Raw genomic sequence first — 14,936 nt, 5'->3', positions numbered from 1 at the left:
ATCATCCGAGAAGGATAAATAAAAATTACAACACTATTGAGATTCCCCCCAGTTGGAGGCTAAAAATAAAGCATTCCGCTTGACACGCAGTCTCCGCAACCAATGTGAGATGATCATCCCAGTTTGTCTCTCTCTTTGTTCCACACACCTCAAAACCATCCAATTGAAGTCACTGTTGACGAACTTCATTTATTGTTATTGTTTACACTTCGTTTTTTTTTCACTCCAACGTGTCTCACTGCGGCGATATAAAGATGGCAAAGAAATTAATTATTTGTTGAGACAGAAAAACAGTTCTGTCCTCTGTAGAAACTTCCGATGAGCCCTAAATTTTCTTTTTCCTCAATTTCTCAGAGAAAATAAAACATTTAAACAGGCAAACTTTCTGTTTTCTCACATTTTTCCTCATTGCGTTGGACACTCAAGTGCAGGAATCAATTGACATGTTACCCAGTGGTACATGAATAATGATAATTAACACTCAAATGCAAGTGAAATTGGATGTGAAAGATAGAAGATGATGGAATAATTGAATAAAATTTAGTATTTAAATGAATTGTCACTGAAGATTTTACCAGCATAATTTTGCTCTGAATCTTTCGCGATAGTCCCGCTATTTTGCAGAATTCTTCAACGAACTACATTTGGCGTGAAGAAGAGAAAGATCCACTCTTTTTTTTTATTATTTTACCACGTATTATTTAGTTATTCAGAGTAATAGAACTAAAAAAGAAATGTCTTTTACGAGCACTATACGTGTTAAATTTATTGTGACACTAGAATTGTGGGAAGTATTGCATTGTGAATTTTTAAGAAGTAGGAAATATTGTAAGATTTTTAAATATATTTGCCAGGTTACGAGAATAGCAAAAAGGTTAATGACAAAGACTGTAGCATTGTCTTAATGCTATATAACTGTCAAGCTAATTAATTTTTTATCATAAAACCTTGGTTCAAAGTAATTACTTCTTATTTATTTATTTTTTTATTTTGACTATTTTTTGTACATTATTCGGTTTACAAAATGCGAATTGAGTTTACGAAATAAATGAAAAAAAACCTCTACTTTACTAAATCAATACTAAAATCTTTCACTGAGGTGCGGCTTCACTGAGATAAATCCGAAAAAGTTAAAATAACATTCCGGAAATATTAATTTAATCCTGCAGTATTGATCCGAAATCTGTATAAATATTATGCTTTTTAGGTGTATTAGGGGTTAAAGTTACCCTTTTTCATGTTAATTTTACACTTAAAAAGGTGTAAAATTAACATTAAAAAATATTGATATATTTTTACATCTAAATAGTGTTAATATAGTGTTGGAATTACGCTTGAGATTTGTTCCAACACTCATGAGGTTAAATTCTAGCCTTATCGAGTATGAGGATGTCTGAGACATGGTTTAACTTTTATTGAGTGTATATAAAAGCTTTGTTGTGGAAATTTAGGTTTTCCTGCCGTTTTTTTTTAAATTTTTTTTTGTATTATGTGATTCACGTAAATCTAATGAAGAGGACAGTTTAAAATTATCTCTTTCTTTACAACAATATAAATGGAAAAAAATATATTATACTTAGTTTTTTTTTGCTTTTTCATTTTCTTTTCAATTTTATGATTTCTGGTTTTATTTCTTCACTGAGAGAAATCCGAAAAAGTTAAAATAACATTGCGGAAATGTTTATTTTATCCTGCAGTATTGATCCGAAATCTGTGTAAATATTATGCTTTTTAGGTGTATTAGAGGTTAAAGTTACCCTTTTTCATGTTAGTTTTACCCTTGAAAAGGTGTAAAATTAACACTAAAAAATATTGATATATTTTTACACCTAAAAAGTGTTAAAGTTATGAGCAAAAAAGTTAATCACACCACCGTTTTTTTCTCAGTGTTTACTTTTATTAACTTTTTTAATTTAACTTATTACTTAATTCTTTTTCTATGAAATCGAGGACCTTAATTGCGAGACCCTCACTCACATATTGTGCATGCGTTACCGCGAAACATTTCTAAGCACATTTGATATTTCTATATTATTGGATGGTCTGATACTTCGTCGTTTTCTGATTTTCGGTATTTAGCCTTAGAACATAACTTACATAAAAAAATTCAGGTTAACTTATTAGAAAGTTTTTAATAGCGTAAGTGCGGGTGACTTTGTCCCCTGTGGGTAACTTTGACACCCTCCTGTTCGTAAGCTTTTCTTTAATTCTAATATTTAAGAACGGTTCTCACCGATCAGACGTTGTAAATTGGATCGGTAGACCAACCTTAAGTTCTAGAATTAAAGAAAAGTTTACGAAAAGGAGGGTGTCAAAGTCATTCTCATTTAAGGAAATTTAAGAATTGGAAGATTTTTTATCAATAAATGTAAATATGTGGTATAAATAACACGATTCTAAAATTGAACTCAAGTTTAAGTTGACTACAATTAAGCCTACCCAAGCTTCCGTCAAATTTAAATATAATTTTTTTTATGTATTGCTTTGTTAAAAACTAAGGATAAATCTTTATAAAAACATAAGAACTTGTATAATTTATACTTCTTTCAAAAGATATACTTATAAAAGAAATCTAATTCAAACTGACAGACAGTTCATTTTATTTCTTTTAAAGATGAACCAAATTAATATATATTAAATCTTTATATTATAAAAAGCTCTTAAAGACTTTTTCGTATATTTTATGATAAAAGTCTTTAGTTCTAACCAGTAAGGTTGCTTTAGATATAGAGGAATGTAGGCATGGTTCGCTCAGAGTGAACCTTCAAACGATGCGAATTTTCTCTTTGCAAAGAATTTACTTACCATTTCTCATTTCGTTTCATGAGCTTAATAATTATCTATCTTATGGCTAAGAAGTGACGAACTAACTCTTTGCAAACAAAGAGAAAATTTGCGTTCTTTGAAGGTTCACTCTGTGCGAACCATGCCAATATTCCCCTAACTGGGAATATTTCTTTAAATAGTCATTTCAGTGCTAAAAGTAAAGGGTACCATGCAGTGAAACTTTTAATGTTTCCTCAATTCAATTTTTGAAAAAGGATTGGCACTTATGCTTATACTTCGGGAGAGAAAGTCATGAGGAATTAATTGAGGGCAACTCTATGAGAAACCTTCGGAGAACTTTATTTTAAAGTTAGTCTAGAATGTTTTTGAGGATACAGCTAGGATTTGCAGAAGATACAGCTTCTGCAATCAGATTTATTTTCTTGAAATCTTCTAAAAGACTGAAGGAAGAATTTTCACAAATTGCATATAGTTCCAGGAGTTTTGGACAAAAGAAAAGGAGAAAATCTATGCGGGATAAATTTTGTTTCACGCTATTTGTGAATTCATTAAGAGCCAAATTTCGAATTTTATTATTTGAAAAGGTGTCGAGTGTATTTTTGATACCCAGAAAGGATGCCGGAAGAGGTTCAAAAGAACCTTTTATTTTTTTCGTTGTGTAAATTTTAATAAACATAAACACAAAGATTTTATAAACAAGAAATCAATCAGATTCCTTGTGTTTTTGAATTTAAAGGCAATTAAGCTTTTTTTGATTGTTTCTTAGTTAAAAGTTCAGTAAATAATTTCGTTTAGATTAATTGTTTTCATAATTCATATAGTCAATTATACATTAATTTTGTTGGACAATAAATAATACAGTGTGAATCCCATTAATTTATGAATAGTAAAGATTCTTACTGTTTCAAATGATTTTTTTTTCAAAAAAAAGTTTTGTTTAAAATATTATTTCACAGCACAAAAGATTCTAACTGTTAGATTATTATTATTTAATTAAAAAGAAAATAAACATAAATTTCTTTTTAATATTTCGATACAATCGTCTGAAAACACGGATAAACTAATTTAAAGGAAATTCTCTGTTGCACGCAAGAGGCTTAATTACATGGAAAAACAAACTTGTTATCACGAGGAATTTGGGATTGTAGTACGTGTATTATATAGCGGAAGTTTATACATCAATTTTCTCCCCATGTCTTGAGTTATTTTGACACTGACTGGTATTTTCTATATATCCAAAACTGCTATATTTATACAAATAATTTATTAAGAGGAACTTTTCTCATACCTCATTTATTAATATTTTCACAAGTGAATGATTTTGTGTAGCAAAGGTGCGAAGAAAGAAGATTGTATACTAAACGCTTTGAGAGTGAGATTTCATTTTGGATAAAATTATATTCAAGTGATTTTTATCACGTTCCAAGAGCTTTTTTTCTGGTCTTTCGCGTTTAAGTAAAATTTTGTGCTTTGGGATTGTGTAGAGTTGAAAGTGCTGAGTTTATTGTATGTTAAGCAGTTGTTTTCTGGTTGAGACGCGAGGGCATCAATTTTGGATGATGTAATTCTGTAATAATAACTTCATGGCCTTTGACACGACAAACAGTCTCACGTGTGTTTCTCTCACTCGATCTTCAACTCCTATTTGCTCTCTACGATATGAGTTTGATCTCATGAGATGATCTTTTTTGCTTTCAATGTTTTGTGCGGCATTCACTCTCAATGGATGGTTAATTTTGTCAATGGGAAGGGAAATTGAATGATATGAGGTGAGATTTTGTTTGGGGGAGAGAGTGGAAAAATTAATAAATTACTTTAGTTGGTCAGTGGGAGTGTCTATGTGATGGTCTGTTATTGATATTTCCGTGTTTTTCATCCACACCGGCAAGAATTTTCTTGCATACATCGCATGATTGATAGTATATGTATGATGTTCTCAAATATTAGGAACATTTTGTGTATCTTTTTGGTTCATCTACTCGATACTTTCAGCACAAAACTTTTATTTAACATGTCATAAAAGTTGTTGTAAGTTTAATTGATTCTCTGAATTCTGGAAATTCTCACAATGTTGCGTAGAAGCTATTCATATGAGAGATCAAAAGACATCAATTTTGGATCTATTTATAGTATTAAGATTGAATAAGGAAATGGAGAAAAATCAGTGATTTATTGGTTGGTATTAGCTACTGGCGGTGATTCACAATACACATGGCCTAAAAGTTTTATTGGATGATTCTGGCTTTTGTAATCTTGTGAGCCTCTTGTACGTTGATAATTTTCACAAATTCATTCCCTCTTCATTTCTACTTTTCTAATGGTGAATCTATTTATTGAGGTTGTAATGGTTATTTTAGAATCACTTTAGATATATTTTAAGATATTGTTTGATACTCTATAAAGTTTTTTTTTAGGATTTATGATTCTCATAATGACGTCAGGATTTAATAACGTACTCCAGTAGCATAATCTGATCAAATCAGAAACTTAAGCATTATACATTACTTACTAACTTTAAGCCTAGTTTATCTTTAGTAAAAATTACATTAATATGACTTCTGTATTACCAAAAGAATTACTTTCATAAACTAAAATGGAGTTAAATCTTTGCATCTAATTTAAAACGATACTTATTTAATTTTTTAACCAATTTTTAAGAATTTACTGACTGTCTGATCCGTCTGATCTATAAAGATGTATTTGTGATTTTGGTTCTTTAATTTTAAACTTAATAAACCGTATATCTTTAAATAAGAAGCCTTCAAAGCCATTTTCGTATTGTCCAAAAGTCATTTTTAAAGTGTAAAATTTCGAGTCGATAGTATCGAAAAGTTGTCATTCCACCGCTGATTTTCTCAGATGGTTCTCGGTAGTGGATGTTTGCAGTAAGCCTCTTTAATCCTTTAACGACGAGACACTTTACGGACCGAAAATCAACAATAAAAAATGAACCGATAAACAAAATCAATGAAACGTCTTATATCTGATTTAAAAAAAAAATCCAACAGAGTCTGTTTCGATGCATTTTTCACCTCTACGAGCGATATAGACAAAAATAGCCTAAAAATTTAAGTAATTTTTCTGACTATATCAATGAATAATAATTTTCAAATTAATGAAAAATATTATGTATGAGTACTGTAGTTTCTTTTTCCAAAGCGGTTTTGCTTAAAAAAATTGGAAGTAGAAAAAATAATTAAAATAATTTTTCAATATAAAAATTAAAAAATTCGTCATTTTTAAATTAAAATATTTACCATATCGTCAGTTAAATCAGCATTTGTCGTAACTTCCTTTTGACAACTTTTCAGGAGACGAAATTTTAAGTTCAGCTTCATTTTTCCTAAAAATGAGCCCCGAATGCGACACTTTTGAGTCAAAATAATAAAAGTGGCACTAATAAACTGTAAGTTAACTTGAAAAAATCTTCATAAAATGATTTAAAAGCTGAGATATTGAGATATATGTTAGAAGAAACACTGTAATATTTTATCGTAACTTGCATCGTTTATAAAGCCCTAACTTCTAATGTATGGAGATCTTGGAAGTTACGACAATTTTCAAAAACACATTATATCAATTTTAATTACTCTAGTGATAATGAGTGCCTTTATTTCACTAAATTAGTCAATTAAACTGTGGCCCCTGTCCCTAAAAGCTTTTATTTCATAAATTTTATTGAATAAATTTTGTGCGCCACGTCGCTTGTTTTGTTTTGAATTAATGATGGGCAGGGATGATTAACAGATGGGCAGGGATTTTTCCTCACTTTTTTCTCACAAATATCAAATCAAAATGATTCAATATTGCATTATTCGCACTGTCTTTGGATATATGGAAGAGTTTGTGAACGTTTTAATGAGAAATATTAAATTTTTGCTGCAAATTACAAGCCACGCAAACGAGCTAAAAAAGTTACGGCAAATGCTGATTAGAGCAAATTTTGTATGAAAATTTATCGTAACTTCTCCAAAAATGGAAGTTACGATAAATTCTGATAAATTTTTATTAATTAAGGGCACTTACGATAATTTTTGTTTAAAATAATTTTTAATGGACTTATAAATGTTTCTTTTTCTCAAGTGAGTTTAATAAACAAAATTTCGCCGATTCTAAATATGTATATATCCCAAATTCGCAAAAATGAAGTTACGACAAATGCTGATTTAACTAACGATATAGCAAATATTTGGAGACCTGCAAAAAATATCCTATAGATTCATTCAACTTTCTACTTTGCAATTACGTACAAACTTATGAAAAAAATAACTTTAGGTAGTCAGGAAAAATTATTTTCTTTATGGGACACCGGTATTCCAATCGTCCTTGAAGGGTTAACCAAATGACGTGCTTCACTTAATATTTTATTCAAGTTATAGTGCCAAAGTACAACTCCTTCTTCCTTTCCTACCACTATTTTTTAACAAAAATAAAACTCAAATTTGATTTGTTAGAAAAATATTTTTTTTGTTATGATATCTACCGGTACTATCATTGGTTTTTGTTGACAAATGACTAATCTGTAAAGTAAGTGCAACTACAGACATATGTGTCGACTATGTATCGTTAGTTGCTCTTATGTTTGATGTCTAAAAATAAGTAGTTGAGGACCTAGAACTTACATATTTTAAACTAACTTAATTCTGACTTTCTGTTAACCATCAGGGAAATCGCTTTTGGAAACAGAATACGGTTTTCAAACGGTAACTTATAAAATGCTACTTGGGTAGCAATATACGATAACATTCACTTACATTTCACAGTCGAACTACATTTTCTGGCGAACGAGATTTCTAGGTGTGTGTGCATTATTATTTTTCTTATAGGAATTGAGTTATCAATTGCAAACATTTAGAATAGAGGTATGCAAAAATCGTTGAAACCGAATTAACGTCAAAATAAGTTTGTTATAGTAGCGTTTTGACCATTGACGTACATGTTTCATTTGACGTTTATTCGGTTTCAACGGTTCTTGTACGCCTCTGATTTAGAAATTAAAAATTGTATCCTTTAAACCGCTTCTTCACATAAATATGGGAGGCTTTCAGCTTTCGCACATACTCTGGCTCTGCGTATTTTTTTCTATATTCTTTTATTGAATTTGAACTTATAGCATTATACAATATTTTAATAGCTCAATTTATGTGATACATTTCCTGAAATAAATTAGGTCAGATTCATTAAAGGAATATACGAAAACTGTGAAATGTTCGAAGGCAGAGTGTATGCGAAATCCTCATCCTACTCAAACCTTGTTCCAACCTAGATTCTGCCTATATTCTAGAAAATAACAAAACAATATTTCTAAATTTCATTGTGTGTAATAGAATTTTACATTCATACAAGTTCTCAAGTAGTTTCGCAGCAAAAAAATTTAGATGGAAACACATGATTGTCTCAATGTTATTAGAAAATCGTGATTGTGTATTATTTTGCAGCACAACAAACAGTTTATGGTTAACAAACTGTTTTTTTTTTACGACCGATTAGCAAAACATCAATTATATTTTGACAATGATTGGACTGCTTTTCAGTGCAATTGGGCAGAAAAAGAGCTCTAAAAAGAGGATTGTTTCAAAGCCATAGCATATTTATTTTCCTTGAATAATATATCCTGCTTTCAAAAGTATTTTTCTTTTGATAAAAAGAACTTGTCTTTTCCGACCCTTTATTTTTTAGAGAAGTTCTCAAAATTATCTCCCCTTGTAAGAAGATTTCTCGTTTGACGAGATTCCTTGAGTCTTTTTTCCTGTTCATTTTCCTTCAGTCAATTTATCAGTTTCTTTTTTCCCTAGTCGAATTTTCTGAGTGTCTGATGCTTCTTCTACGCCCAACATAAATTTGTTAGTGTCGGCTTCAATAGAAAACCAGTGAAGTGGAGTTGATGTCTGCCGAGTCAATGAATTATCCATCACAGTGAATTTATTTAATCTCAAAATATTGGAGCACTTGGACTGATAAGAAAAGTGGGGAAGAGTATTTGGAGTCCGTGATAATGTAATTGTACTTATCATAATGACATAAATCCAATGGAATGTTATCATCTCAATTTTGATTTATTCCAACCGATTGAATTCCACTTTATTAAACTTTGTTGTTTGGTCAATAAAATTGCTGTTGAGGCAGTCTCTGGGTCATTTCTCTTGCAATTTTAATTCTTTCCTGTGGTGGTTCTCTCTTTTCTTCCAAGTTATTTTGCCTTCATAATACGATTGAGAGGGAAACTTCACGGGGGACTGTTAAGTGAAAACGTATTAATTTGTTGTACGAAAATTGCACTGTGAAATGGATTTGTAAACTTTTTTTTTTGACATCAAGCTTGTTTAAAATGCAGAGAATGAATTTGGGAGGAGCACAAAAACGTGAGTGAAAGATTTTTTCAGTATTAGACACGCATTCAAGAAGGTCAACAAGCAAAAAATCGTGAAACTTTCATAATTTTTTTTTGTTGTATGTCCGCAACTTCCTTCTTTTGCATGATCATCATCTCTCCATCGAAAAATTGATTGTGTGAAAAATTTCTTTAAGCAAAACTTTTCTTTTAATACTAATAAAGTGTTTGAAAAGGGAGAGAATGAAAAAGTCTTTTACTCACGTACGTGACGATGAATGACAAAAATGTCTCAAAAGTGATCTCTGGTGTGATTGATGCAGAGGACAATTAAGTACTTCGTATATCTTCCTCATTGTGTAGTCTTCTCAGTAGTAAATTATTCGGGATGATACTGCAATTTTTCTTATGCATCTTACCAACACAAAGAGTGAGAGTGGAATTTAAGAGGAGTCTATCATTGCTGAAAAATTCCACGTAAAATGCACTTCCTCTTAGCATTAACTGACAAATTATCTTCTCAAAAGATTTGAAGAATTTTTGACGTTACACAATGATGTCGACCATACCCATATTAAGTCGTGAAGTGCATTGATTTCCTGACATTACACAATGATTTATTGGAAATTATTTTATTGGTATTTTATAAATATACGAGCAATATTTTTTTATTGATTGAGAGGAAATGTTTATGAAGTTTTTTTTTTACCATCGAGTGGTAAACAATGTGGAAAATACATAGGGTCAACATCCCCTCTATTGGACATTTTAATCTCAGACGTTTTAATAATAATCTCGATATTATTCAAATTTGGAGTTTAATTTAAATATTTATGGCTCCGGCACACCTTTTAGATCAGGAAAATTTCATGAAGTTGAAATTCGGATCCCTTTCTTTCTCGCATGTTTTGCATATGTCTATCTCATTCTCTCGCACTCTTCTTCTTCTCTTAAACATCACTCCAAATTCAATTTAGCTCAATCGAATTTGGTATGTGAAAGAATGAGATAGTCATATGCAAAATATGTGGGAAAGAAAGGGTTTCGAATTTCGACTTCATGAAATTTTCCTGATCTAAAAGGTGTGCCCGAGCCATTAGAATAAAAGGGATTGATAACTGGCTCTTAGAGTGAATCGTGAACGGTTATCTGAAAAATAATGTCGATCCGGAGATAAAAATGGCAGATCGGCACTGTTTTGCTAAGAAATCGACAGATTGGCAAATCGGCATGAGATCGACAGGTCGGAACTCGGAACTCGATTGAACCATGAGCGGCAAAGTTATCAACCCCTTGAGAAATATTACCCGTCAATGTTTTTCCGAGCAGTTTCGTTAAAAAAAAGTTTCAAAGCTCTAAGCAATATATTCTTATGTCCAACCCATAATAACTTTTGTTTTATAAACATATTTTTGACATTTCAATAAGAGTAAGTAACATGTAAATCTAGTCATCTCGCTCACTCTCACACAGTCCCGAAAACGTGTTAACAAAATAAAAGTTATTGTATGTTTGGTATTACCTTACTTAATTAAATCATAAAAAATATAATGAGCGTAGAAACAAAACTTATTTAAAAAAAATGCAAATCAATATTAAAGTTTTGGCAAAGGATAAATTACACAAAAGAGCATTTATAATCAAACCGATCAAACCATAATCATCATTTTTTGTAAAAATTGTAATTTTACTTGCAAACAATAAAAAAGCTAAATATATTTCCACTTTATTAAATCAGACACAGTGAAGCAATTCGAAGAATGACGAAGAATCATTACACAATATATGCCTTTTATTATTTCAGCACGCAATGGGTTAAATGGGAAGAGTGCTTTCTAAAAAAAGGGCAGTGTTTTATCAAAAGCAGCCAGTCAAAAAATAAAAATACGTAGAAATAAACAGTTTAATAAGTAAAAAAAAAAGAAATAAAGGACAGTAATAAATTACTAATGACACTAATAATATAAAAAAGATAAAAAGACGAAAAGAATGAAAAATAGTTTTATAATTAAATTAAAAATGGACAGAAAAATTTAAAAAAAGACATAGGGTAAGTGCTCATAATTTTGGACAGTTTCTAAATTTGGACACTTTGAGGGTAAAATTGGACACTAAAAATAAATTGATTAAAATGATGGATTTTTATTCCAATATTTGATGAAAAATGAATTCTATCTAAATATTTGTTCTTTTTGGAAGATTTTGACACTAAATACGTTAAAATTTGAATATGATTTGAGTTGAAATTGCTTTGTTGAAAATTCAGTGTGAGCAATTGCTTACGAGAAATATGACAGAACTTCGTGGCTTACTTCAGTCTTATTTAGTTTTGGTGAAGTACTAACAAAGTTTGTTCGCTGTTTTTGAGTGATATTATTGAATATTCATTGAATATTGTGTTGATTCACGTTACTGATGATTTGTACATTTGACCTGAAGTGAGATTTGCCTTGTGAATTATATTTTTCGTGTGAAAAATGGGAAATTTTTTAAGACATTCACCAGTGAGGTGATGATTCTTATTTTGGACAGGTCTTTTTCTCACGAAATTTCGTGAAGTTTTAGCTTTTGTGATGACTAGGTTGGACAAATGCCTGGAGAAACAAAGGAGCATCATCTCTACGAAAGAGATGTAGCGAGAAATGCCTTGAAAGGCTCCCGGAAAGGTCAGGGAATGAGCGAATCTGCACGTACTTGGAGTATCGAAGTCAACTCACTTTAATGAATGATATGGAAAGTTTCCGGGCCTCTGTGACATTCTACGTTTCCCTTACATGAACAGGAAGAGGACTTGGTAAGATTGGTTCATAAAATGAAGAACAATGGGCATCCTGTTGAGGCGGATTATCTGTCCAAATTTACAGACAAGTTGTAAAAATTAATAACCAAGTTGTCCAAAATAAGAGTCAAATTCACCTCTACATATCAATTCATTTTTAAACGTATTAAAACTAATTTTAGTAAAAATAAGATGATAAATAGCTTGCCAAGTTTCTAAACAATCCTTCTGAAAAGAGAGTAACAAAAAAAGTCAATTAGTATTGAAAATATCGCACTTCAAACTTGGGATATCGATGCTTATATGCAGACTGTCCAAAATTATGAGCACTTCCCCTAGAAATATTTTAAAAAAACTAAAGTTGAAATTTGCTTGAAATTTTTAATTATCGAGCAATGTTTTTCAAATAATTTGCTTGGTTTTAGAAAATCTCATGAAATTTTCATGGAAATTTTCTTAAAGTTTAAAGTCGATTTAAAGCATTTTGTTGATTTTCAAAAAATAGATGAGCAGCAAAAATGTTAAAAAAAAACGCAAAAATAGTCGCTTCTACGAACGAATTGATGTAAAAATGACTTAGAAAGAATTCTGGAAGTGCAATGAATTTTAATTTAATTTTTTATCACGACTTCAAAAAAAATTATTTGGATCGTATTTAAATTTTTTCGACGTATTTTTTTTATTTTTTTAAAAATAAGATAATAATAAATTGTTCTCAAGAACATACTGTATAGAAGGTGCTGTTATGCTAATAGAAGTTCTACCAATTTTATATTTTTTTTTTCACTCACTTTTCACAATTTGTACAAGTTTCTGATTAAATTGAGTACCAGTTAGAAAATGAAGGATACTGGTACAAAAGGGGACTACGCCTCTATTTTTCTTTTAATTCCGTAAATACAATATTGATGGAAATGTGAAAAAACAACTTGGCTTTGTAAATATTTCCACGTTAATGTTGTGAAACAAATCCGTGCAAATTGATTTGGTACGGTTATTTAGTTTTTTTTCCGCTTAGTAAATAAGACAGTTTGTTTTTTGAGGTTATAGATTTGTCATAATAAGATGACATTGACAGAAAATTAATGTCATAAAAATGGCGGGAAAAAAATTAAAAGCAATTTATTGGCTTTTCGAATTGCACATTGCACACATTGCAATATTATGATGAAAAATCATACAAAGTTGAAATATTAATGAATATTGATTGAGTTTCTCTCATTAAATGGACTTTAAAATAATTTTGCAACTCACTGTAAACAATCACTCAATCATTCTTGACAATCACCAAGAAGCACCTCAACGTGAAAATTGTGAGTGAATTGAGAGCGAAATTCATGCGAAATCACTGTGCAATTTCCAGTGCAAATTGAGGACAGAGAGGCAGAAACCTCCGCACACAAAAACCATCTTTCTTTCCAGTCAATGGACTCAAAAGGCAGGAAGACTATGGGAAGGAATTTAATTGTTATGATGACCAAAATATGTGTGTTGATATTCAATTTAGCGTGAAATGTTTCGAGTTGATTTTATATGTTTTTTTTTCGCTGGTTGCTTTTGTTGACAAGACAATGAATATTTAACAATTTAGGTCAATAATTCACCTTGAAATTTTCTCAAATGGTTTTTAAAGGAAAATTACTTAAGATTTTGTTGCAAATGTATTTCTCTAAACAATAACTCAGTGATTTATGGGGAGAAACATGTTCAAAAGGAAAGATTGAAGGGAAAAAAATGCGGAAATGTTGGTGATTGTGATTCAAGTTCAAGTTTGTGACATATATTTTAACCGGCTGGTATTTTATCGTGTTTAAAATATCAACAAAACTAGTGGCACAAGAAGACAGGAGAAATGAGAGTGAGGTGTATACGAAACAAAAAAAAATTAATAAATGAGCAGAAAACCTGTAAGAGACAGTATAGAGAGAAAGTGGGCAATTTTCAAATATAAATTTCTACAAAATAATATCTTTCAATTTGATATGGGATTCTTTCTTCAATAAACAATGTCTAAAATCAATTTCTTGCTCTTTTTTCCTCTTGCCTGGTTTTACTTGGCTAGAGGCCTATTTTTTTGTTAGTTTTTGCTTCTGAGGATTTAGTATTTAAATAGAAATAACATTTCCCATGAAAGACGTGACTGTTGAGGGTAAATTTCCATGCTTCACTTGGTTAATTCTACAAAAAAAACAACCTTTGAGTATACAATTGTAATTGATACAATATGCACTGTTTAATTGAAATAGCATCTCTTGGAAAATATAGTTTGTAAATGTAGAATGTATGCTCAGATTACAGAACTCACTTATCTTGGTCTCTTCTTGCAGAACAAACCAGTACTTGTGGAGCCGATAGACTTTGAGAGTTTCATGGTGAAGAATAAGACATTAATTCAAAATGATCCTCAGCGTGAACTGCTTCTTTATCCAAATGACGATGTATCGGTGAGTATGCATTAGATGTAATACAGTTGATGAAATAATTACACTTGCATTTATTTATTTTTTATGAAATTAAATAGTTAAGGGAAAGCTTTCAGGTTTTGTACACACTACACTTCACATTTTTGCCATATTCCTATAATTAATATGACATCTATGGCATATATTATTAGCTAGCCTTACCCTTAAGTCACACGTTTCCTGAACAAAATTAAATCAAATTTTTTAAATCTAATTTTGTTAAATCTTTTTTTTCTAAAAAATTGTCTAATTCCAAAATTTGGCATGTAAATAACTTTAGACCACGCCCCCTGCTTAATATGACAACTCAGTCAAATCTCGTTCTGCATTCCGCAAATTTCTTCGAGTGCAATCGTGTACCATTTAAAAAAAATTACTGCAAATTCCATTAGAAGATTCCGCGATTTATTTTCTTTTTTGAGCAGCCCTTGGTTTGGTATAATCTATTTTCGCTCTGGGCATTTGAAAACTCTAGGACACGATATAATTTCAGAGAAAAATTCCAAGTCAATTTTGGTTTTCACAGAAAAACATTTTAAAGAAAAACTGCAGAAAATTCTATTGAATTAGGTAAGAT

At 30.5% G+C, this 14,936-nt stretch overlaps 1 protein-coding gene across 2 annotated transcripts in view; it reads left to right on the top strand.

The window, feature by feature from the left end:
- The window catches only part of LOC129805533 (dedicator of cytokinesis protein 9), a 50,301-nt gene that overhangs the window by 5,399 nt on the left and 29,966 nt on the right, over positions 1 to 14,936 (top strand). For both annotated transcript variants that reach the window (XM_055853509.1, XM_055853508.1), the window contains exon 2: positions 14,225 to 14,341. In XM_055853509.1, the coding sequence (XP_055709484.1) occupies positions 14,225 to 14,341 (117 nt within the window). The remainder of the gene's footprint in view (positions 1 to 14,224; positions 14,342 to 14,936) is intronic.

Source organism: Phlebotomus papatasi, chromosome 3 (assembly GCF_024763615.1).
Source record: "Phlebotomus papatasi isolate M1 chromosome 3, Ppap_2.1, whole genome shotgun sequence".
Classification (NCBI taxonomy): Eukaryota; Metazoa; Arthropoda; class Insecta; order Diptera; family Psychodidae; genus Phlebotomus; species Phlebotomus papatasi.
Note: the sequence above shows the minus strand (reverse complement) of the source record. Positions and strands in the feature narration are given on the sequence as shown.